Source organism: Halichondria panicea, chromosome 1 (genome assembly GCF_963675165.1).
Source record: "Halichondria panicea chromosome 1, odHalPani1.1, whole genome shotgun sequence".
NCBI lineage: Eukaryota > Metazoa > Porifera > Demospongiae > Suberitida > Halichondriidae > Halichondria > Halichondria panicea.
Genome location: NC_087377.1, coordinates 2052386 through 2077262, shown reverse-complemented (window position 1 = coordinate 2077262; position 24877 = coordinate 2052386). Strand labels below are relative to the sequence as shown.

General features: G+C 41.4%; 2 protein-coding genes and 2 long non-coding RNA genes across 7 annotated transcripts in view; 2 read left to right on the top strand and 2 right to left on the bottom strand.

Annotated features, from left to right (window-relative positions):
* Positions 1 to 24877, top strand: part of LOC135352263 (uncharacterized) — a 49913-nt gene that overhangs the window by 20621 nt on the left and 4415 nt on the right. The window contains exons 2-9 of the mRNA XM_064551453.1: positions 18321 to 18377; positions 18832 to 18861; positions 19494 to 19816; positions 20197 to 20298; positions 20566 to 20673; positions 21886 to 21945; positions 22841 to 22906; positions 23029 to 23082. Of these exons, the coding sequence (XP_064407523.1) occupies positions 18321 to 18377; positions 18832 to 18861; positions 19494 to 19816; positions 20197 to 20298; positions 20566 to 20673; positions 21886 to 21945; positions 22841 to 22906; positions 23029 to 23082 (800 nt within the window). The remainder of the gene's footprint in view (positions 1 to 18320; positions 18378 to 18831; positions 18862 to 19493; positions 19817 to 20196; positions 20299 to 20565; positions 20674 to 21885; positions 21946 to 22840; positions 22907 to 23028; positions 23083 to 24877) is intronic.
* On the bottom strand, positions 831 to 2161 carry LOC135332051 (DNA primase large subunit-like). The gene is made up of 7 exons (XM_064527367.1): positions 2026 to 2161; positions 1854 to 1964; positions 1708 to 1797; positions 1503 to 1649; positions 1210 to 1379; positions 1023 to 1153; positions 831 to 963 (listed from the first exon to the last, which is right to left on the bottom strand). Exons 1-5 carry the CDS (start codon positions 2125 to 2127, stop codon positions 1323 to 1325), a joined length of 507 nt encoding a protein of 168 aa, XP_064383437.1. The 5' UTR covers positions 2128 to 2161; the 3' UTR covers positions 831 to 963; positions 1023 to 1153; positions 1210 to 1322.
* LOC135333603 (uncharacterized) lies at positions 2214 to 9681 on the top strand. 2 transcript variants are annotated; one of them, XR_010393997.1, is made up of 6 exons: positions 2214 to 2299; positions 2464 to 2576; positions 2656 to 2799; positions 2954 to 3161; positions 3308 to 3422; positions 9372 to 9681. It is a non-coding gene; the product is annotated as an uncharacterized LOC135333603 (long non-coding RNA). The 2 variants fall into 2 exon arrangements; XR_010393995.1 differs by lacking the exon at positions 9372 to 9681 and having other exon boundaries at positions 2215 to 2299; positions 3308 to 4361.
* Positions 5327 to 8980, bottom strand: LOC135333560 (uncharacterized). 3 transcript variants are annotated; one of them, XR_010393978.1, is made up of 6 exons: positions 8893 to 8978; positions 8297 to 8841; positions 7767 to 8203; positions 7433 to 7708; positions 5691 to 5839; positions 5329 to 5580 (listed from the first exon to the last, which is right to left on the bottom strand). It is a non-coding gene; the product is annotated as an uncharacterized LOC135333560 (long non-coding RNA). The 3 variants fall into 3 exon arrangements; XR_010393977.1 differs by having other exon boundaries at positions 5327 to 5580; positions 7767 to 8841; positions 8893 to 8980; XR_010393979.1 differs by lacking the exons at positions 7433 to 7708; positions 7767 to 8203; positions 8297 to 8841; positions 8893 to 8978 and adding an exon at positions 5999 to 6013 and having other exon boundaries at positions 5373 to 5580.

Sequence of the window (24877 nt, the reverse complement as noted above, 5' to 3'; positions counted from 1 at the left end):
CACTTCCGGTGACCCAAAGTAGCGCTTGGGTTATTCACGGGGCTCCCCGGAGCTGGTGGTTGGGTGTCGGGAAACTGGCATCTGCCATCAGAGCGCTACTTTATCCGGAGTTCTGTAACTCACAGTATGCACTGCTAGGTGTGGTGTACTTTATGCTGCCCTCGAAAGCAGTACTTATGCTACCTTAAAAAGTAGTACTTATGCTGCCCTCAAAAGCAGTACTTATGCTACCTTAAAAAGTAGTACTTATGCTACCCTAAAAAGTAGTACTTTACCCCCTAAGCAGTTTCTGGCCAGACCGCTTTTTTTTTTTAAACGTTAGCACTGACTGAATTGGCTCAGTAGATTATATTATAGGATCTGCTCTGCTTATCATTATAGTATATATAGCTATAGTGACTCAGAGAACTGATCTTTCGCTAATGACAAGTGCAAGTGGCACACGCAACACAAAAACGTATACACAGCGGATCAAAGAGTGTTTACTACTAGAGAGCATGTGGTATACATACAGGTGGTAGGATATAACTGGTGGTAGAATATAGCTAGAATTGGTCCATTAATTTTCTTCTTCAAAGTTCTGCATGTCTTGAATTGATATATTATCTCCACAAAAATCATCCTCTGCTTTCACTTCAGTCTTTACAGTTGGCAGTCTTGTCTCTTGTTTACCACCAGTGTCCCCACGCTGCATTCGGCTCTCCCGGAAATACTGAGAGGGGTGCTCCAAACTGAAAGGGGCAGCTTCAATCTGAAATGACAAACCAGTATTATAAACAAATAAAAACAGCAGAAGGATTTATTAACTCACAGCATGAGTGATCTCATAGTATTTCTGACAGGCTAGTTGGTAGTGGTCATCCTTCAGATAGGCGGTGATGTTAGTGACTCTTTTATGTGAAACTCCATGAGTGGTGAGCATCTGTCGAATGTGACTATCATCCCAGTGACGAAAAGGACACCCTATAATTATATACAGACAAGTATGAGAGAGTATACAAGAGTATTGTAGGTGAGCTCACCGTGATGGTCTCCTTGGCCTGGATTGTTAGAGAGAATGATTTTGAGGCAACTGTAGGGAGTGTATATAGTTGGCCCTCTTGCCCTCTTTACCATAGCTGTGTCTCACATTGTATGCATACTGCTTCTCAAACTGTGGGAAATCAACACCAAATCAAATGTACAACATGTGCCTATAATAGTGTACACCTTCTCTGGTTCCATTTTCTTGACAAACTCTGCTCTCCAGAAGGCCATAGCTTGGTCCAGTGTGAGTCCAATGCTCTTGAGGAACAGTCCGTACTGTAGACGACCGAAGTGCCTCAGATGGTGTTCTTTGCGCAGGGTCTCATACAGGGAGGAAAGGACTGCTTCGAGACCTACACAAATTATATAGGGAATCTATATATAACCACACGTACACACAAATCTACGCTGTACAACAAAAATGCAAGCCATGGTTAATTATTTAACTAATCTGAAGCACATGCACAAAGACTCACGGAGTCAATCTGGGCCAGTGAGATGCTTCCCTGCAGATTCTCTCCCACACTGGAGAAGTCCTCACCAAGGTAGCGATGTTTGATGGTCTTGAGCATAGGGGCAATCCTCTCATCATCATCCACCACTGGTAGGTGGTTGCGGGTCTTCTGCAGGGGAAGAAGAAATGAAGTAGATGATGGGTACAGAGAGGGGTGTTTTACTTACCACTAGTTCCTCAGAAAGCTTCTGTCTGAACTTGTTGCACACCAAACGAGCAATCATTTCCTCATTGTTGACGGGTATGTACACAGCGCCCTGAGGGGACGGTAGGTTACACACAGACACACAGTGCTTGCAGAATGGAAGCTTACACTCTTGATGACCACTTGTCTGCTCTGAACCAAGTCCAGGGCGTCAGCAAATGGTACAATGTAGAAGCTGTCAGGACTATCTCGATAGAAATTCAGTTCTTCATCCTTCAGCTGGCCAAAGAATTTGAGCATTTATTTATATTTGCCTAAAAATTAATAGTTATAGACTCACCTCACTGTCTTCCCTGCTGACAACATCAAAGTTGAGGTCATCTTTGTAGCTGTTAAAGAACTCTGCTCGCTCGGAAAACCCTAACAATTCTCTAAATCTCATTCTCAGCAACTCTGTTTCCAGCCTGAAACCTGAAGATGTCTCAAAACAGAAGAAGGGGGTGGGGCTCACTATTTCTGCACATGCGATTGATTGCGACTAAACCTCGTGGTTGAAATTCAACCCTGTGGAGAAACTCCAACATGGTGGCTTGTCCTTCCAGCCTAAGCGACTGGTAAGTGGATTGTTGTGTACCTATAGTGGGTATAATCATAGTAACTTTTGTGCTAATAATTATTTTATGTATGTAACTAGCAAGCGTGAGTTGTTGCTGTTCGGCATTCTGCATTCTGCAACATTTCAGTCTGCAACCTATTAACAATTATTGCTGTTTTGCAGATGTCTCAACTCTTAATTGACAACACAAACCAGCGAGATTGATGTGACCGACTCCTGAATGTGCCAGCAGATACACAGCACTAGATTACTAACAGAAGCACTCAAATAAACAAGTGAGTCAAATACAAGTGAAGGAACATTATTCAGTATGTTCTATAAAACTGCATGCTAACGATCACTGTTGTTTTGCAGATGTCTTTCACATTTCAACTCTTAGTGACAACACAGCGAGACTGACTACTGCATGCGTATGTGGAGGTGCAATACAAACTCTATATCATTATAATTTTTATGGACTGAACAGTGCAGTGTTGGAAGCAAGCACACGTTAGACAAGTGAGGAATATTATTCCGTATAAAATTATAGTCTTATGATTGTAGCTACAGTTAATTAGCATAATTTCATGCATGAAGCATAATTGTTGTAATACTTTTAAATTAACTCAAGTGACAATATATAATTAATTATATTCTTTTTTCTCCCATGCAGGTCTTAACTCTGCAAGAGTGTACTGGAGCTAGGTTGTTTCCCAAGGGGTAGTCACTCCAATGCCATTGAAATTTGTAAACAAGAGTCTCTACAGTATGATGGGAGTTCAATGAAGTTTTGGATAACACCTGCATGTCTTGTTGTTATTGTCTGTTGGTCACCACCTGGGCACTCCCCTGGACTCTGAGACAACCCTCAGTTGTGAGAAGTAGGTATTGTCTTATGTTTGTGGTTTAGCACAGTCACTTGTGGTTTTGTGGAGAGAGTACAGTGTGCATAATTAGTGTCTGCATGTGTAGTGCTTTGTGACAGCATTGAACACTTATCACTTTGAATATTCATGCACATCTGCAGACTGATGAAATAATAATGGTCTGTTGCTTGCAAGTTCGTTTCCCGTTTCTATGCTATCAAGATCGTGACAGAAATGAAAGTAGTGTGACTGTCTCTCTTCCTTCGACTAAGCTCTGTACGTATCAGGTGAAATAAATACAGATATTACACTTTGCCCATTCACTGTCCATTAGTGCATGCAAAGTAATGTCCCACTGCAAGGTATCTAAGTTTGTTCATCATTGTTAGAATATTCCATAGAGAAGAAACGCTCTCGATGTTTCAATGCTTATACATAATTATATGATTGATTTTGATGGGGTACACACTCAGAACAAGTGTTATGGGCAAAGTGTATGACTGTCAGGGTTCTATCTGTTTTATTGTTTGGGAGAAGGTAAATTGAATATAAAGGAAGTTTGGAGAGGGTCCCCCTATAGGGAACATTTTTCATATGGATTCTCAGAATGAAAGCCTGATGCCATTTATATAGCTTTTGAAATTAAGAATTTGCAGATAGTAAAGTATCCTCTGTATAATGCCTATAGGGGGTTCGAGAGCTGGAATCCCCCTCCTGCATGTTAGTATATAATCTTTCCATCAAAATGGAAAACGTTGAAGACCAGAGCTATAGTTGAAGATGATCGGTTTTTGAAAGATTTCCACACATGGTGGTAGCCACATTAATAAGAGTTGCACCTTGCCAACCTCTGAGCCCTCCTATACTTGTCTAAAATTGCTACGCCTTGCACTATTGCATGTCTTAAATCAGATAGGATACTGAGTGACATTGGTGTGTTAACGTAACCCCATGTTGTAAGGACAACAATGGAGGAAATGCTAGATCCAATAAAGCCAATGCTATTGTGTGGTTAATTAGCAATTGTCCAGTTCATTCTTATGGCAACAGTAGGAGGACAAGTGCTGTGGTCGACTTCCCTCATGACCCCTTTAAACAATCCAACAAACTAAAACTTACCGGGGGAGTTCGTAGTAGCTGCTTGGAAGTTTTCTGAACGGGGGTGGTTGTTCTAAAAGTATTTTCATGGTATAAAGGCAAATAAACAAATAATTCAGACATTCGTGATACTACAACTATATCCCTTTAGACTTTAAAATCACGTAGAAACTTCCTAAACAGTGCCTACCATAATTATAGCAGGTAAATTTGGGGAGCCTAATATTTCGCAAAGAGGCAATTCTTATCTATTTTATTGGTGATTTTTAATATGATAATCGTGCTGTGTGGTATTATATTGACCTCATGCGATACTGTGGCTCAACCTGGCTAAAAATCAAGCAAAAAAAAACATTGGTGCTATTTTTAATTTTGGCGCCCCTCACCTTTTGAATTGGCATATTGCCATGGTTACTATAAATTCTCACCCTGACGTTTAATCTTGACTTCTGCTCATCTCTGACTGATTGCAGCTGAAATTCATTTGTCGCCAAATGCAAAAATTTCTGGTTTTGATTATATACATTTGAAACTGGAACACTTTTGTGCTTGTCGTATAATAAAGCTGTGTTCTCATTTTTACTGCATTTACTAGTTTTTGGAGTTATTATTATTGAATTCTTAAAGCCCCCAGCCCACAAATCGCGGCCGTTATTCTGAATTAAAGTATACTTACAGAAATAACACAATGTATTAGTTCAGTAAACATAAGTTACAAAGTGATTGCATCTTAATTATGTATGGCTAGTAAAAGGCAGGATCTGTACATTGTAACGTGTTAGTGTAGAGATTGGCAAACATTGAAGCGCAGTTGAGAACTCAAACTCATGGATTTTTATCGAGGTTACATAACTTATGATGTACATGTAAGTCAAGTGTTCAGTGGGTATGCCTATGATTGGAAGCAGATTAGTTTTTAGACGATGCCTTTACACTCTTGAGTACCCAGTCTATCCCATCATGCATGTTGAGATCAAAGTTATTCATGGCACATTGTATATGTATGTATACTGCTCTCAAATGCATGCTGTAAGTACTGCAGTTGGTCTAAGTCTGGTATTATACTTAAATTAGCAACTACTCACTTTTTACCATCCACCCTTTACAGTGAGTAAACATCAAAGCATGTACAATTACCTAGTACGTATAATAATTCCAATAGGCACAGCTCTATGGTACCCAAAACCAGACTCAATGGTACAATATTCTAATATTCTCGCTGATAGCTAGGGCTAAGTGTCCTACTCACCGCAATCCCTTCTTCAGTTTTGGCCGAGCATGGTTGTATCTGCCATCGTCTGTCAGTCAGCTCAGTTAGCTTCATATCGTTGCTGATCTGTGGGGAATGAATTACATGCAATGATGATCACACAATTCTTGTAGGTACATCAGTCATGTAACTATAAGGTCTACTCTCAGCTAGAATAAACGGAATAGTACACTTACATCATCAGCTTTTAAAGCCATCCCTAGGTCTTGTTTATTTGCAAACACTAGTAGGGGTACTCCAGTGAGTTTATCCTCCACCAGAAGCTCATCCAACTGTACTCATGATTCTTCTAGTCTACCAGAATCAGCGCTATCCACAAGTAGATCTGAGGTGTCAATGATGTGGGTTTAGCAGGTTTGACCATAATAATTATAATTATATAGACTAAAATTATAGCCGTACATTTGTATATTATTTTGTACATACATGTAGTACAATCCTGGCTATAGACGTGACAGTTTATGTTTATATCTTATATACTTACGCTGACACTTCCTGTTGCCTGCATAAATATAGTTTGCTGTTGGGTTGGCGGCGCTTTGAGCACTGGAGCACTGCAACAACCATCTTTTTGGTGAAGATCTCACAAAACGAATATACCACGTAAATGAATGTTTGCATTATTTAGACACGTATAATCGAATGTCGCTAATAGTCGCACTCTCCAGCTCGTTTACTCATATTCAATGTCTGCACGTAACGATAATAGACGTGTACTACTAAACCAATCACCATGCCTATAGGCTGACACAAGAACCACCTTCTTGAGTTCCGCTGCCCACTGCTTTCAGCCCTTCTTGAAGGCCACTTCCCACTGCCACGATTTCTTTTACAGTCCTCATTTTATATCTCAAATCGTGCCTGACTACAACCCATGGCTGGAGCCAACCATTTTAAACTGGAACATTTTTGTGCTTATCGTTGTATATATAATAAAGCTGTTCTCATTTTAACTGCATTTACTAGTTTTTGGAGTTGTTATTAACTTGAATCAGAAGATTGGTTGTTGAGAGAATCAGTGAAGATTGCCATCACTCAAGTGGAATTTAAGGAAAGAATCGTCTTAATTTATGTTACCATTCTCTTGGCACTGTTTGAACACTTTACTAGCAATGTCATATTTACTCGTTCGTATATCAATCGAAATTCGAGCATACGATTGAATGTATATAATTATAGTACAATAATTGTTTTTTATAATCTGGATTAGTTTCACAAGAGCTCTGTAAGTTGCAGTTTCTGAGTTACTTGCCTGCATAAATTCTTCCACCCTGTGAACGCGTCTCTTTTAACCCTTTCCCGGCTTTAATTAAAACAAAATAATACAGAATTAATACATGTTTTTCTTTAAAAATCCATATCTTATGAACCATACATTGAAATCACTCGTAACTATTTCCTACAGGTAGCCCAGACCCCGGGGGTACCATGACATCATCATCGTTACCTAGCAACTGACCACCCCCAACTAATTAGCGATTGTTTACAAACATTCACAATTATGTACACAAACAATATTATACGAAGGCACAAAGTGCTATAGACACTAAGTAAGTGTTCTCAATGTTCTCACGGTGACATAGTTCAATCAGGATCTGCCGAAACTTCTCTGCGAGGTCGTATCAGCAGACGCCCTTTTCCCGGGAAACGTTCTTCACCTACACACACGTTTACAAGTTCAATGGTGGCTCATGATATCCACTGCTGTACTAACTAGCCTAAGCAAACCTATACTGAAGCTATCCTTTTCAAAATTAATATCCGAGTTTGGCAGCATCACCCTTGCTCTCCCTGATCTTATTATAATAATAACATTTATGGTATAGCAAATTTGCAATTTATCTCTAAACATTTTTTCGCTATTATGTCTACCAATACCAATTATTAATATACAAATAATTATAACGACATCACTTACCAGTGCTACATCGAACCTTCTCAAGTAAGTCACAATCTCTTGATGACCTGCATAGCATGCAGTTTCTTTAATTTTCTTTTCACAAGTGCCTAGTGATGGTAATACAACTTGGCATCCTAATATGGCCTGACATTTATAATTTATAATGTTCAACTTTTAGATTTCTACTGTAACTTCGTCTTTTTCCATATATATTTCGAACTTTTTTGAACTACACCACAAAGTGTAAGAAAATTACAGCAACTCCTTGTATATCTGTGCAACTCGTGCACTCGTCTGCATATAGAAGTAGTTCAGTCAGTGTAAGTCTTCATCTTAGGAAGTATTTATGTACCTTAGGCGATTGCTCTATATCTCTGCTCCCGCGTCTGATTTAGGTATCAAGACTCTGTCTTACAAAAAATGTTGTGTTTCCTTTGCTTCTGCATACCCACCTATACCCTTGGATGTGATGACACTGCGGCCATAATTTATAGTCATCTTGAGACATATCAGTGGAAAGCTGCACTTTTCCAACAAGGCCGCTAGATCTCAAAAGTTGCACATGTTTCTCTTCAAGGAATGGCATACTTTTCCACTATGAACAAACTACTCACCAGTCAAACAACTTCAGCACAACGCGAAGCCACCAAACAGTAGAGCAGTTGTCAGACATCAAACCAGACAACCAAACAGGTTATACTAGTATTTTACTATAGGGCTACCTAGTCAGTGCCGAGCCCCTCTTGAATTCCTCTTCTCCCATTGTTTTCAGGGCTTCATTGTGGTTTGCTGCAAAGGTGGTTAAATACGTAAAAAAGGCATGAAACGAGAAACGGCAATCCCGTTTTCTATATAAGCAGTTACCATTCTACCCCAACGTACCTTCATATCTCTTGCAAGCACAGCATTTCCATCATGGGGTCCCCAGTACATAACTATTGTTCAATTTTGTTAATGCCTTTTAGGAATGGAATAAACAATGGTAAACTCAACTAGCCAAAATGAAACACAATAAGTACAAGTTGGAGAAGTTCCAAAACAATAGAATAAGATAACACGGTGATAATAATTATAAAGGTACCGTTTTTGATAATTATTTCAATTATTTTTTCGCTATTTCCATTTTCTAATACATAATTATACTAATGTTAAAAAGATAATCAACATTTACGTTAGTTGATTTAAAGTGATCGCGGAAGTGAGGTCGAGGGTGGAGACAATTAACTGCTTCCCCCCACCCACTAGAATAGATCTACTATATAGGGACTAACCTTGTTTGTGCACGAAGACCCTGGGGGGCAGTATGTGCAGGGGGCAGTATGAGCAGGGGCTGCCTTTCTTATGGCACACACACGACTGACAGGTGCCAGTTCTACATCTACAGCATCTCGCGGTTGACATCTTTAATTTGTGTACATTCAACAAATCTAATCATTACATTTATAATTTATCAAGTCATCGGATGCTAAGTTACTCACCAATCGGTCCTTTGATAGCTTCGCTTCAATTAGCGCTGTATCGTCATCTATGTGTCCTACAAAGAAGCGAAACTGAAACTTTCTGATTGAGGAGCTCATCGCAAGTATATAATAATAGCATAATTATTTATATCAACTTGCAATTCTTTCGATGGTCTGAGTATTCCCTGCCATTCAATCAATAAGTATAGGAGATATCAGGATACATTGACTATGCACATCGACTCAAGGTACTACCAGTAATAAAGGTGGTTGATCCTAACATGTATTTATAACATAAAATTATACCTCACCCCAATGATCTAACTGCCGTATAGCGGGTAATTTTCGTAACTACCAATTTAGTATTTTAAGTACAGCTCAACAGCTTAGGATAGTGACGCATTGAATCTCTTGCAGTAGAATAATTCCGTCGTTTTAATTTTCGTTTGATACGAAAACTTTCTATGTGGTATTATACATGTACATGATAATTGTAGGTGGATGATTTTGATCCCATATTCTCGTCACGGAAGAAGCTGCTCCCTAGACACAGTGACTTGAGCTTCTATAACTGGGACACTAACTTCTCCTCGTCCAACTCCACTCCTAATTATCAGGTACGTGTGAGAAATATGAAGTACGTGGGTATAATATATAAGAGGTGGTTGCCAAAATATGTATTAATTACATGTCGTCATGTTTTCGTAGTTTTTCTTTGAAGGGCTATAACTTGTGTTGGGAACGTCCAATTTCAAAAAGCTAATTATTTTATTAGTAGCTGTTTGGTAGTGCTACAATAATATTTATGGTGTCCTTAGATTCCATTTGAGTGTATTTAGCAGGGAACTATGAGCTATAGTACCAGTACTATATAGATTGCTCTGGGCTACAAACTACAACATTGTACATTGTATTGTGATTTACAAGAAGATACACATGTAAAAATTATTGTAGCTACATGTAGATGCTTTGTCTAGTAATTATAATAACAGAACTAGAATGAAAGAGAGAAGCTCTAGTTTCTTTTTTTGGCTTTGTTCGAAAGCAGTAGGAGACGCTCGTTTTTTGGGCAGTGTGCTGTGCTTTTTTGCTGCAAGGCTGCATGGGGGAGGAGCTGGATGTATGGAAGTGCTGAGATTCTAGGTTTGGCTTCTTCTCCTAAAGTTCCTTTCGCTTTGTTCAAGAGTAGGAGCCGCTCGTTTGCTGGGCTTGTTTGCTGCAAATTATAGCTTATAGGTGTCTTCCTTTCGCTTTGTGAGAGTAGTACGAGTCGCTCGTTTCTTGGGAAGTGTGCTGGGCTTGTTTGCTGCAAAACTGGGGGAAGAGCTGGATGTTTTCGTTTTGTGGGTGGAGCTAGGACTATAATTTTGTCCATCAAACTGAGGTGGAGGAACAGGGTTGACTTGAATAGAGACCACAGATTTAGTAGAGACACAGAGATGTCAACTTTAGATATTAGTTTTCAAAAGAATAATGATGCAGTTGCTAGGTTGGCTGTTTATATAGGTTGACTGTTGCTAAGCTAGTGCATTTCTAGTAGCCAATAGGTTTAAATAGAAGCCCTCGAGCTTTGGGACACTATAACACATAGATACCTCATGCCCATGTTCTAACTATAACTTAGATCAACAAGCACAAATTATAAAAGAAAGCGTGGGGCTATAATAATTAAAATGTGTTTTTTCAGAACATAATTTATTTTCACAGCAAAGTTTGATAGCCTATAACGTGTGTTTGGAACACTACACTAGTGAGTGCCCTCCTAGTCTGTAGGGCGCCATAGCACTACTCAATTATACAGTTGCTCCCTTTGGTCTCGTCGTACATAATTAGTTGACATGATTATTGTACACGGACACTTTGTTTGTATTTGTTTGATATAACACGCACACACACACCCCCCACGCACGCACACACAGGTGATTGCAGACAACGCCTCAGGTAGTGTGGTCCCACTATATGCACTGTAGCTAGTGTACAGAGCCTATAGTGTGGTCCCACTGTGTGCACTGTAACTAGTGTACAGAGCCTATAGTGTGGTCCCACTGTGTGCACTGTAGCTAGTGTACAGAGCCTATAGTGTGGTCCCACTGTGTGCACTGTAGCTAGTGTACAGAGCCTATAGTGTGGTCCCACTGTGTACACTGTAGCTAGTGTACAGAGCCTATAGTGTGGTCCCACTGTGTGCACTGTAGCTAGTGTACAGAGCCTATAGTGTGGTCCCACTGTGTGTACTGTAGCTGGTGTACAGAGCCTATAGTGTGGTCACACTATGTGCACTGTAGCTAGTGCACAGAGCTTATAGTGTGGTCCCAGTGTGTGCACTGTAGCTGGTGTATAGAGCCTATAGTGTGGTCCCACTGTGTACACTGTAGCTAGTGTACATAGCCTATAGTGTGGTCCCACTGTGTGCACTGTAGCTGGTGTACGGAGCCTATAGTGTGGTCCCACTGTGTGCACTGTAGCTAGTGTACAGAGCCTATAGTGTGGTCCCACTATAGCTTGTGTACAGAGCCTATAGTGTGGTCCCACTGTGTGCACTGTAGCTGGTGTATAGAGCCTATAGTGTGGTCCCACTGTGTACACTGTAGCTAGTACATACAGAGCCTATAGTGTGGTCCCACTGTGTGCACTGTAGCTAGTGTACAGAGCCTATAGTGTGGTCCCACTGTGTGCACTGTAGCTAGTGTACAGAGCTTATAGTGTGGTCCCACTGTGTGCACTGTAGCTAGTGTACAGAGCCTATAGTAGTGTGGTCCCACTGTGTACACTGTAGCTGGTGTACAGAGCTTATAGTGTGGTCCCACTGTGTGTACTGTAGCTAGTGTACAGAGCCTATAGTGTGGTCCCACTGTGTGCACTGTAGCTAGTGTACGGAGCCTATAGTGTGGTCCCACTGTGTGCACTGTAGCTGGTGTACGGAGCCTATAGTATGGTCCCACTGTGTGCACTGTAGCTGGTGTATAGAGCGTATAGTGTGGTCCCACTGTGTACACTGTAGCTAGTACATACAGAGCCTATAGTGTGGTCCCACTGTGTGCACTGTAGCTAGTGTACAGAGCCTATATAGTGTGGTCCCACTGTGTGCACTGTAGCTAGTGTACAGAGCCTATATAGTGTGGTCCCACTGTGTGCACTGTAGCTAGTGTACAGAGCCTATAGTGTGGTCCCACTGTGTGCACTGTAGCTAGTGTACAGAGCCTATAGTGTGGTCCCACTGTGTGCACTGTAGCTAGTGTACAGAGCCTATAGTGTGGTCCCACTGTGTGCACTGTAGCTAGTGTACAGAGCCTATAGTGTGGTCCCACTGTGTACACTGTAGCTAGTGTACAGAGCCTATAGTGTGGTCCCACTGTGTGCACTGTAGCTGGTGTACAGAGCCTATAGTGTGGTCCCACTGTGTGCACTGTAGCTGGTGTACAGAGCCTATAGTGTGGTCCCACTGTGTGCACTGTAGCTGGTGTACAGAGCCTATAGTGTGGTCCCACTGTGTGCACTGTAGCTGGTGTACAGAGCCTATAGTGTGGTCCCACTGTGTACACTGTAGCTAGTGTACAGAGCCTATAGTGTGGTCCCACTGTGTGCACTGTAGCTGGTGTACGGAGCCTATAGTGTGGTCCCACTGTGTGCACTGTAGCTAGTGTACAGAGCCTATAGTGTGGTTCCACTGTAGCTTGTGTACAGAGCCTATAGTGTGGTCCCACTGTGTGCACTGTAGCTGGTGTATAGAGCCTATAGTGTGGTCCCACTGTGTACACTGTAGCTAGTACATACAGAGCCTATAGTGTGGTCCCACTGTGTGCACTGTAGCTAGTGTACAGAGCCTATAGTGTGGTCCCACTGTGTGCACTGTAGCTAGTGTACAGAGCCTATAGTGTGGTCCCACTGTGTGCACTGTAGCTAGTGTACAGAGCCTATAGTAGCGTGGTTCCACTGTGTGCACTGTAGCTAGTGTACAGAGCCTATAGTGTGGTCCCACTGTGTACCCTGTAGCTAGTGTACAGAGCTTATAGTGTGGTCCCACTGTGTGCACTGTAGCTAGTGTACAGAGCCTATAGTATATAGTGTGGTCCCACTGTGTACACTGTAGCTGGTGTACAGAGCTTATAGTGTGGTCTCACTGTGTGTACTGTAGCTAGTGTACAGAGCCTATAGTGTGGTCCCACTGTGTGCACTGTAGCTAGTGTACGGAGCCTATAGTGTGGTCCCACTGTGTGCACTGTAGCTGGTGTACGGAGCCTATAGTATGGTCCCACTGTGTGCACTGTAGCTGGTGTATAGAGCCTATAGTGTGGTCCCACTGTGTACACTGTAGCTAGTACATACAGAGCCTATAGTGTGGTCCCACTGTGTGCACTGTAGCTAGTGTACAGAGCCTATATAGTGTGGTCCCACTGTATGCACTGTAGCTAGTGTACAGAGCCTATAGTGTGGTCCCACTGTGTGCACTGTAGCTAGTGTACAGAGCCTATAGTGTGGTCCTACTGTGTGCACTGTAGCTAGTGTACAGAGCCTATAGTGTGGTCCCACTGTGTGCACTGTAGCTAGTGTACAGAGCCTATAGTGTGGTCCCACTGTGTACACTGTAGCTAGTGTACAGAGCCTATAGTGTGGTCCCACTGTGTGCACTGTAGCTGGTGTACAGAGCCTATAGTGTGGTCCCACTGTGTGCACTGTAGACTAGTGTACAGAGCCTATAGTGTGGTCTCACTGTGTGCACTGTAGCTAGTGTACAGAGCCTATAGTGTGGTCCCACTGTGTACACTGTAGCTATAGTGTACAGAGCCTATAGTGTGGTCCCACTGTGTGCACTGTAGCTAGTGTACAGAGCCTATAGTGTGGTCCCACTGTGTGCACTGTAGCTAGTGGTTGACTTATCGCTAATTTAAACACATATTTTGATAAAGAGCTACAAAATAGATTTGTATTAGGACAATCCAAATAGCTAGTGGTGACTTTAATAATTAAGGTTTGCATTTCAAATGAAGTGAAAGCAATAATAACATTTGTATGGGTTCACCACAGCATTCCATGTACTGCCAATATTCTGCCCAAACTATAGTTTGCTTGAGGATACAAATGTACTTCTCTACATATACATGTACAGAGGATTTCAGGTTGGTTGGCAGAAGTCCTCTGTACACATAGCTCTAGTTAGCCAATGAAAAGTGAGATCTAATTAAATCATATGCATTGGTAATAAGCTAATTAAGGGAACAACTTGGGAATTAATGTGATCACTATAATTATTCATGACATCATTATTGTACAAGTATAGCAATCTAAATTGAAGCAATGTTCAATTATAGCCTTGACAGTTGTATTGTGTATGGGGTCTCATGTGACAGTGATAAAGTATTTGGTGTACATTTCAGAGTATTGCCACTACGTGCCGTTGCATGTCATTGGAAATAATGTAATGTATTTTGATCTGTACAGTTCAACCACATAAGACGATAGTGACAGCGACTGCAGCTCAGTTGAGTAGTGAGTGCTCGGATGATGCTCTTCTCCAGTTGTCTACCGAGATTGCTGGCTATGACAGATACAAGCACAGGCTGGGCCTCAGTGATGCTGAGATTGGTGCTATCGATCACACATTTGTTGGTATTCCAGGGAAATTCCTCGCTGCTCTAAAGAAGTGGATGAGTAAAAATATTCTCCAATTCAATCCATCCAATTCAACAGCTACTTACGGTCGATTAGTGGAAATTGCCTCAGAGATTGAGGACGGAGAGGCAGTTCGCAGCATTCACAAGGCCTGTGTCAAGGATACACGTGAGTTACCTTATTAACTTTGTGAACTTGCTCGTCATGCAGTTGTGCCATGCAATAATAGTATACAGCATTCTAAGTACTTGATGGTTCTACTAGCCCTGAGGGCTCCTAAATCATGCACTCATGTTTTTAAACAGATTAGTACTGGAATATTCATAAATCTGATCCCTATTTTCATTGCACACAGTGTTTTATTGCAATGTTTTGCTTATAAGGCTCTAGTTTATTGTGCTGTGCTCATGCTTTCATACAGATACTGGAGCTACTTGAAAGGGACGAATAAAGATGTCAAGTAAAGAAGCATGCAAGAATGTCAAGTAAAGAACTGACTCTGTGTTCTGACTATTATAATGCTCTGTGTCCTGTGTGTGTGTGTATACATGTATATATACCATCACCTTCTATTTTTATACTTTTTTGGCAAAATTTCATTTCAGCTTTCTAGTTTAGTGACCCTTTACCATTGTTGTTGGGTACGGGATCACTTCAGTTGCAGCTTCTTGATAACCACATAGCCTCAGATAATAGAAGGCAGGCATGAGCGCGAGTAGCCTCGAGATCAACCTTTCCTTATAACAAACGGCTGGTCTCGAGGCTAGAGCGCAAACGATGGAGGATCATGCATTGCAGTCCTGATTAATGTTGGTGGATATGGTGGCTAGTCTGCAGAGGGAGCTGGACAATGCTAGGGTGAGTAGTGTCAGGTCTTATTGAGTGGACCCAGATACTTTATCTATGGACTAGCTCTCTAGCTCCCTTTGTTGTAATGTATGGTCCCCCATTGCGTACTCATACATTACTAATGTAGTGGGTGGTGTGTGATGAGTGGAGTGGGTGGTAGTGTACCTGCGTGCATGATGGTAGTCTATTGTCTTTATTGTGTCCATCAATTCCTCAGCCCTACACAGGTACCCCGGGTGGGCAGCATCATCCTGCATCATAACTTGTGAGAAATATAAAGTTTGATAAGAGGCTTGCATGTTCGTTATCTGTTCCATATACGTACGTAGAGTGTATACGCAGTGTTGGGCTGTGAAGATACGTATAATTATGTGTGTTATTGTCGGCTATAATACAAGTACGTGTATAATAACTAATGTGGTTTGCAATTAGCTTATCTCAGTTGTAGGAGATTGTTCATGTGAGGTTTAGCAATGTACCCAATGGTACACAAGAATTCATGTCCTGATCTGAGGAAAGAGTATGTGCAGGTATAAGGGCTTATACAAGGTCAAGGTACTGCCCTCTAAAACCACCACTTAGTCCACTTGGGTATATACTTATTGCAATTGCTAACTGCATGTCAACTTTACCTATACAGCTAACTTCCCTCCTCTCATCTATGGTCCAGAGGCTGTACTGGTGTACTCATGACAAGGGCAGTATCAATGTGATATTGGTGGATGGACTGCCAGCTGGGACCACTCTACAGCCTACCCCTGCATGAGGGCAACTATACACTGCATGGAGTACACCTTCAGACTGCAGTTTGATGGGATTGCTGATATTGCTCTAGTGTGTTAGTCCATGCATACACTGATGAGCTGGAGGCTGGCTCAACTCTGGAAGTGCAGGTAAAGATGGTTGATGACTTGTAGCAATGTATTAGACCTTTGGTGGAGGGAGGTCAATATTGAGCAACCATACGCTAGCTGAGTTGGCATGGGCTGAGAGGTTTCATTTGTCATTGTATTTTAAACTACAGTATGGTGTAATTATTTATCCATGCATGTATGGATGGACATGTGGCAGTACTATTGGAGGTGACCTTTCACTAATTATGACCTTTCAATGACATTCAACCAAATTGCTTTGTGTACTGTGAAAGGGGTGGAATGTGACACCTCTCTGAAAAGGGGGAGGATCTGAGCAATGATTATGTTTACTGGGAAACAAGGCTAAAAGGGGCGAAATTCCTCTTTATGTGTGGTCCCCACTGTGTACACTGTAGCTAGTGGTTGACTTATGTTTTTTGTAATAAGGTTTGCATTTTGTGAATGTGGTCTGTCTGTGTAAGACTGTGGAATGTGGGGATGAGTGGAGAATTTCCTTGAATCACGTTTACTGAACCATGTTAAGTGGTAGTCATTTGAAAGCTCTCAATGAACACTGAATACCCATAATTATCATCACACCCTCACACAACACACACCTGCCCACACACAGGCACTGGGCGTACTACTGTTCAAGCTGTGCTTCATGGATACTCCATTTGGTGACAACCCTCTAGCCATAGTCAGTGCTCAGTACAGCATTCCTGAAGACTCTCCCTACACACAAGACCCAGCTGCATAACTTGAGAGGTACATGTACACACACACACACACACACACCCTCCACCCCCTCACACCCTCCATCCCCTCACACACACACACACACACACACACACACACACACATCTTATAGTCAGTACCACTGGGTATACGTATAAAATCTAGTTTAAGACTATTGTAATAGTGGGGTTTTTTCTTTGTGAACTGGACCTGTTTTTTCAGAGCTAATTATAATTATTTAAGAACACACACTAGCTACAGGTGCTATGATACTCTGCCATCCTTAAGTGTATTGCTCTAATGATACGTGTATTCTCCCCTCCCTTGTAGGCTGCCTGTTGACCTCTGACCCTGAGCTGCGTCCCAGTATCTGGCAAGTGTGTGAGGTGGTGTCCAGGATCACAGGAACCACCAACCATGTCACTAATGTCTTTGTGAGTACCTTACTATTAGTATAACCTTATGTATAGTGGTCGGTAGACCAACAGTGGCTGTATTATAGAGGGTGGCCTGCTAACACAGGTCCAAACACATGCTATGGAGACTTTGAGGCCCATTAACCTGGCTGTATTATAGAGGGTGGCCTGCTAACACAGGTCCAAACACATGCTATAGAGACTTTGAGGCCGGCTGTATTATAGAGGGTGGCCTGCTAGCACAGGTCTATAATGGAGACTTTGAGGTTGGCTGTATATTTAAGTGAGCATTTCGTTTGAGCTAGTAACACGAACGGTGGACAAAAATTCACCCACCTTATATTTATATCCACCCACCTACTCCCCCCCCACACACACACACACAAGAGTACAATATTCCACTTGAGACTCTCTTGTTTTCCCACTGTAGGTATATATGAGAGCTAAACTGGATGTCTGTCCTTTCAAAGAGCTGGAGGATTTCAAGAGCTGCTCACTAGAGAACTGTGTAGTTACTAGTTACCTAGGTCACCACCATTAATGTGCTATTGTTTATAGTGTGGTGGCTGTGAATCATTATCAACACCCACTCAAATAATTATAATTATGTATCTAAAAATAGATCAGTTTAATTAGTAGGGGAAGGCCCCAGAAAGAGGGTGCGGCACTTTGCTTTGTTATGTTTACTGAGAAATTAAATAAGAGGCAAGTGTTGAACAAAGCTTCAATGGCTACTGGAGAAGACTCAGGGTGAGTGAACATGTAGACCTTGTGATTGCATGGAGGGAGGATCATTCCTTTAATTAGTCAGAGGTGGAATCACCTCATCAGAATTGGAGCTCATCAATGGAAGCTCTGCATGTTGTGTTACTCTAGCTAGTAACTTGCATATACCACCATGCATCAAGAAGTACTTTGATTGTAATAATTATTATAATTGTCCGTACACAAACTTGACCCCCTAACACACACACATCAGGTTAGTGCCGTGGATTCGCAAGAAACTCGGTTTCAAGACCCAAGCAGAGAGGAGAACGTGAGCAAAGTACAGTTTAGCTTGCAATTAATTTTAACAGGCTATAAAAATATTATAGCTAATCATTGTCTGGGTGTCATACAGGGATATCCTCCCTCTGGCTCCAATTCCCCCCCTCACCTAAAATTTGCATTCAGGTACTAGTTGTATGACTGAGTGACCATAGCTGGCAGTGTTACGTACTAAAACAGGGTATTTGAAATAACAGTTGACCTTTTTCAGACAAATTAATGTTCTGGTTACTTTTCAAAAAGCACGCCTTATTTCCCCCTCTATACTAAATCCTTAATGACACCACCTGATTGTTATAGTGTGGAGCTTATAAATGCTCACAAGAGCTTATTAATGTACATTGTATACACCCACACCCACACACACACACACACACACACACACACACACACACACATGGACACACCCACACACTCACACACGCACGCACACATGCACACAGGAGGCTGGACACTGTGCCAGATACACCCAGGTAAGCAATTTGTTGAATTGCATGTCCCACACACACCCACCCACACACAAACATGCACACACACCATACACACACACCTACACACATCACACAGGAGACTGGAAACTGAACCAGATACACCCAGGTAAGCAATTTGTTGAATTGCATGTCCCACACACACACCCACCCACACACACACGCACACCCACCCACACACACATACACACACACACACACACACATCACACAGGAGACTGGAAACTGAACCAGATATACCCAGGTAAGCAATTTGTTGAATTCACACACACACCCACCCACACACACATATACACACACCTACACACACACACACACACACACACACACACACACACACACACACTCGCACACAGGAGGCTGGACACTGAACCAGATACACCCAGGTAAGCAATTTGTTGAATTGCATGTCCCACACACACACCCACCCACACACACATGCACACACACCATACACACACCCACATACACACACCTACACACATCACACAGGAGACTGGAAACTGAACCAGATACACCCAGGTAAGCAATTTGTTGAATTGCATGTCACACACGCATACCTACCTACAAAATGTACCTATACCCACACACACATGCACACACTATTGTACATGCAGTGTTCAGGAGCAGCTGGCCGTGGATCTGTGGGAGGCTGTAGACAATGATGATGTCAGCAAAGTGAGGTCCGTTTTGGGACAGGGGGCCAACCCCAATCACCAGCTCTACTGGAGTAAGGAGTGGAGTAACAAGATTAGAATCCCTCCAGTACACCAAGCATGCAGGCTGGGCTACCTGGAGATCACTAGAGCACTCGTTAGTGGTGGAGCTGATATAGAGAAAGGTGATGGATTATCGGGCATGACTGCATTTCACTGGGCGTGTAGGGGAGGACATATGGAGACTGTGGTGTATCTCTCACAAAAGATGAAATGTCATATTGGTAAGTGTGTGTCAGTCGTGTAGTGTTTATAGCTAAAGGATTGAGCCCAACAAGAATGTTTTTATAGACTGTTTAATTTCCTAGATTACAAAACATGCATGTGTTGATGTACATGTAGATTGTAATAATAATTATAAGACATGTTTTTTCAAGTAATTTCTCATTTCCCACAATCCTTGATACTGTGTACACGCACACTAATAACATAATCATCTCACCCAGCTGGGATAATTACTGACCAGCATGGAGAAGCTGCATGGTGTACTTATTATCATAATTAACTTCATTTTGAATACTATACAAACCAATAATACATTTTAGTTGAGTTGTCATTGTGTGTGCATGTCATCACTACTCTGAGGTCATATCACCACATACAGATGTGAGGGACAAGATCAACCGAAAACCACTACACTGGGCTTGTGTGGGAGGAAGTATACAAGTTGTAAAATACCTTGTGGAGGTACTCAAGGTTGATGTTGGTGAGTCATTTTTGTAGTGGGTACCGTTTCATTAGATCCTCTGATTGGAAATGTAAACAACCCGTGAATTAATCAGTGTACCTGTATGTATCATCATGTAGTCATAATTATAATTATGGTAACTGTAATACAATACATACACGATACTAATATTATAATAATAGGCATCCCGTACTCGATAAGTATCTGATTGTGCTGATTGTGCATGCATGGTAATGGTCAATGATGTCAGTACTACTACAAGATCTCTGTCCCTTACCTGTCCAGATGTGACTGATGATTATGGCATGACTCCTCTTGACTGGGCAGTACAGGGTAGGCACACTGAAGTTATTAATTATCTCCGGTCTCTGCAACCCTCCACTCCTAAAGCAGGTATGTGTCACTAGAAATCCCATACCTAATTTCCACAAACAGTGGTGTATGAAGCTTAAATTTGGTACACCAATAGAGCAAGCCATGCCGGTTTCATAGATACCTTCGTTGTTTTTGTAGGACAAATGGTTGTGGTACAATTACTTGTTTTGTAGACCCCCAATAATACTGGCGTGGAATGTGGAACGTCATACCGTACAGCGGGTAATTTTTGTGGGGTAATGTATTCGTTATTTTCGTGGGCAAGCTGACCTCCACAACGTAGGCATGGCTTACCGGAACATAGAAATGCAGGCAGGAAATGAAATTTTTACTCGCGAAAACCACCGTTTCTTGAGTTGAACAAAATTTTACCCAAGAAAATTACCCGCTATACGGTAATCAGGAGTTCATTAATGACAACTCCCACGCACATTCCATTCTACTTCTTGGCCTATAATACATCACTAAAGTCTATTTGCGTTGCCCGGAAGTTATGTGATCAATTATGGCTTCATTTATGGTTGACAAGTATGCCAGGGACTTTTACATGGTTAACTTTTAGCTGGTTGTAGCTTACCAGCTCTACAGCATGCAGATAAGAAGCGCTTTTAACAAGGAACCCAATGGTATACAATTGTATATGTATGAAGCTTAGGGTTAGAAAATTTCAAGGCAAAGTTATGAGTTATGACAACACTATGAAGGTCAACCTCAACAAGTAGACTTTAGCACTGTTTAGAAAAAATTTGCATATTCAAGCTTTGAAGTGGTTACTGCTAATGAAGTGTCTATCCAACTAAGAAACCTGCTAGCAGGTCACTATCTGAGTTAGTGACCTGCTAGCAGGGCTCTAACTAGTACCCACAAAAATGCATTTTCTAAGCGAGATAGACCATGTGTAGTACGGCTTCTTAGCTGGATAGTAACGTCACTACACTCCCTCAGGTTTACTACCAGCTAAGAAACCTGCTACACATGGTCTAACTAATACATAAACTGTTAGGAAATCAGCACAAACCACAGCATGACCGTGTGTGTGTGTGTGTGTGTGTGTGTGTGTGTGTGTGTGTGTGTGTGTGTGTGTGTGTGTATGCGTGCGTGCGTGTGTGTGTGTGTGCGTGCGTGTGTCTATACTGTTACGTAGATTGGAGAGGTTCTGAATCACTATTGCAGTTGTATATACTTTATGTGTTAGATGACATAATTATTAATTGTTACTGTCACACTCAGATACTCGAAATGGTTCCGAACAACTTCTTTCTAATTCAATTGTTGACAAGACCTCATCAAGTGAGTAATACCAGGCTAGGGCATACAGTGCATGGGGAGGAAAGTGGATCAATTTACCCCCCCCCCCATAATGTTAGGGATATCCCCCTGGTTCACTTTCCCCCACCCTGTAACATTTGCTCTAACATTAATTTGGCATTCAATTACGCACTAGTCTAACATGTTCCTATAGCCAAGCTAGGGTAAAGTGGTTTACTTGCCTAAACATTACGTTGCCATAAATCTCTAGTAACCATGTCATTGAGTGTTACCAAGAGTTCATTACGCAACTCCAATAGACTGTGCACAAAAAGCATTCCTCCACACCTACGTCACAGATACTGGCTGTTGTAACCGCAACAAGTAGGAAAGGCAATGAATAAAATTAGTAACGCTGTTATTCATTGCCTTTCCTACCTCAGTTGTAAATGAATAACATTAGTGATAATCATCACTATGTTATTCATTGCAAATTTGATTTCACAGTTTATACAACAGCATGCGGTTGTGACGTAGGACTGAAGGAACGCCTACTATGGTTTTAAGTGGAGTTGCGTTAAGTGGAGTTGCGTACTCTTCCTAATGAACTCTTGGTGTTACATATCCTATGTGATTAGTAATATGCTATACACTGAGCATCTACTCCCCTACCATGTTAGGTTTATTAATGCTGAGTCAGCTAAACATGTTTTAATCCTCACCCAGAGGACGCAGGAGCAATAGTCTAATAATTACGGTCTTAATGACGAATGTTATTCATTGCCTTTCCTACAGCAGTTGAGATTTTTTATCAGCATTGTTATTGGCATAAGATTATGTCTCAAGTGATTCTGACCTTTTTTCAGTGTACAGCCTATAGTCATTGGAGTTGGTTTTTATGTACTGACTGTCAGACAATTGTCTCATTCTCCTCCAGTGACCTCTGACCCTCTCTCTGGTCAACAGACACCCAGTGCCGGCAATGAACAACCAGAAACAACTGGTAGGAGACTCTATTATAGCCCAACAATGATCATGTGCCTACCCATCTACTGTAGAACGAAGACCTTTCGAATCACTTTTTATACTGTGTTGTACATATGACTTCTTACTGTTACACCTCAGATACTCCAAATGGTTCCAAACATCTTTCCACGTCAAAGGAAGGCCCTAACCCAAGTGAGTAATAATTCCTTAATTATTAAGAGAAGTGGGCGTGCTGCTCAGACTCAGCCAAAATAATTCATACTGTCGCTATTTTTAGACCTGCCGTTCATGTGTAAATTGATACAGCCTCACACTTTTAGTGAGTTGCATGCCCTCTTCTCTTTATACACATACAATAGTGGTCAATATAAAGTACCCATTCCGTTTACGTGTAATAAGTCTGTAGTAGGTTCGTAGTACACGTTTATAACATTTTCGTTTTCACACCGTATTATATTTACCGTTGCACGTTGCAAGCAAATACTTTTCGCAGAAAAGTGTTAGAAAACAAACGAAGAGACAATCCTATAGTCATCTCGTGTGTTATAGCTGACTAGTTACTTAGCTATGCTATGTCTAGCTGTAAGCATCTACAACAAAGACATAAAACGTACCAAAGTTTTTAAGAGACAATCCTAGTCAACTCGTGTGTCATAGCTGACTAGTTACTTAGCTATGTTATGTCTAGCTGTAAGCATCTACAACAAAGACATAAAACGCACCAAAGTTTTTCAACTTTCTCATCAAACAGGATGTCTGCAGCTCTATAATTATGAGCCCTATCTCTGTTCTACAAGGTCAGAGCTATAGCTAGCTGTAATAATTATCCAACAGGTAACTGCTACAAAAGTTCATAATAGCTAGCTGCGTGCAGAGCTGCATGGGTATATAGCCGAATGTAACAACAGTTGAATTAGAAAAAAAACGTAACAGTGTATAAATTACAGTGTATCTTGAGCGTATATTTTTTTAGCGTTTATTACCAGCGTACTACGGACGTACTACGTAAACGGAACAGGTACTTTATATTGGCTGCTATACTGTACGTTATAATAATACTCATTTTATCATGACCCTGTACATGTGATTGAAAGGTTTTACTCTGCGCCCATGCATGCATGGACTGATTATGCCTCGACACTCATGCACAGCGATGTGTATATGGTATAGTGTGTGTGCATACACCCTGCATGGGTTGTCAGCTATACACTATAGTCATGTTACCATACATGACCCTCTGATTCACCATAGTCGATGACTGCATGCATGGAGTACGGACTGTTGTTGAGCTTATTAACCATTAATTTAATTAATTTTTGCCGTCAGATTAATTTTCACTGCACGCTAATTATAATTTATTCATTAAGGTTTCATATTGAATGTGTTTTGGTTGCCTAGCAACCTAAATTGAGGTGTCTCTAAAGCCGGGCGAGGAGATTCCAGACAATATGTAGCTATAGTGTCTACATTAATTTTTTATGATAACATATATTATTATATAATGGGTGTGGTTAAATCAGAGTATCGCTACAAGTGATGAAGAGTTCAAGTATGACACATGGGATATCTTCCTCAGCAGCCTCAACAAGGAAGCATACAAACATTGATATGTACTAGAGCACCTAAGAACATGCAGTAAATACACTGAGCTAGGGCAGTGTATGTCTATGTTATAGTTCGTTTCAACTGCTGAAATTGTGCAATTCATCAGATTGCAACGTTTTAAGTGATTTATTGTAAAACCTCACCAATGATTAAAGGGACATTCCCTGTGGGTCATTCCGTACGAATTCAACTTTACCTAAACAGGTGACTTGTCAGAATTCTCCAAGATTCAAGATTTCGTACATAGATAGAGTGGAATAGCCTTGTTTATAGTATCATATTCCCCACTTGGGGTCTGTATCATAGCAACTGCATGGATAGGTTTAATAAATAGCCTCGTTTACAGTATCATACGCTACATTAACAATGTATTATTATGCTC

What these genes read in the sequence shown, in the direction of transcription:
- LOC135332051 (XM_064527367.1), bottom strand. Translation starts at nt 2,127, where the DNA reads ATGAGATTTAGAGAATTGTTAGGGTTTTCCGAGCGAGCAGAGTTCTTT. An exon ending in GACAAGTGGTCATCAAGAGT is followed by an intron (nt 1,798 to 1,853) that starts GTAAGCTTCCAT and finishes CCGTCCCCTCAG; the next exon opens with GGCGCTGTGTACATACCCGT. An exon ending in AGCTTTCTGAGGAACTAGTG is followed by an intron (nt 1,650 to 1,707) that starts GTAAGTAAAACA and finishes CTTCCCCTGCAG; the next exon opens with AAGACCCGCAACCACCTACC.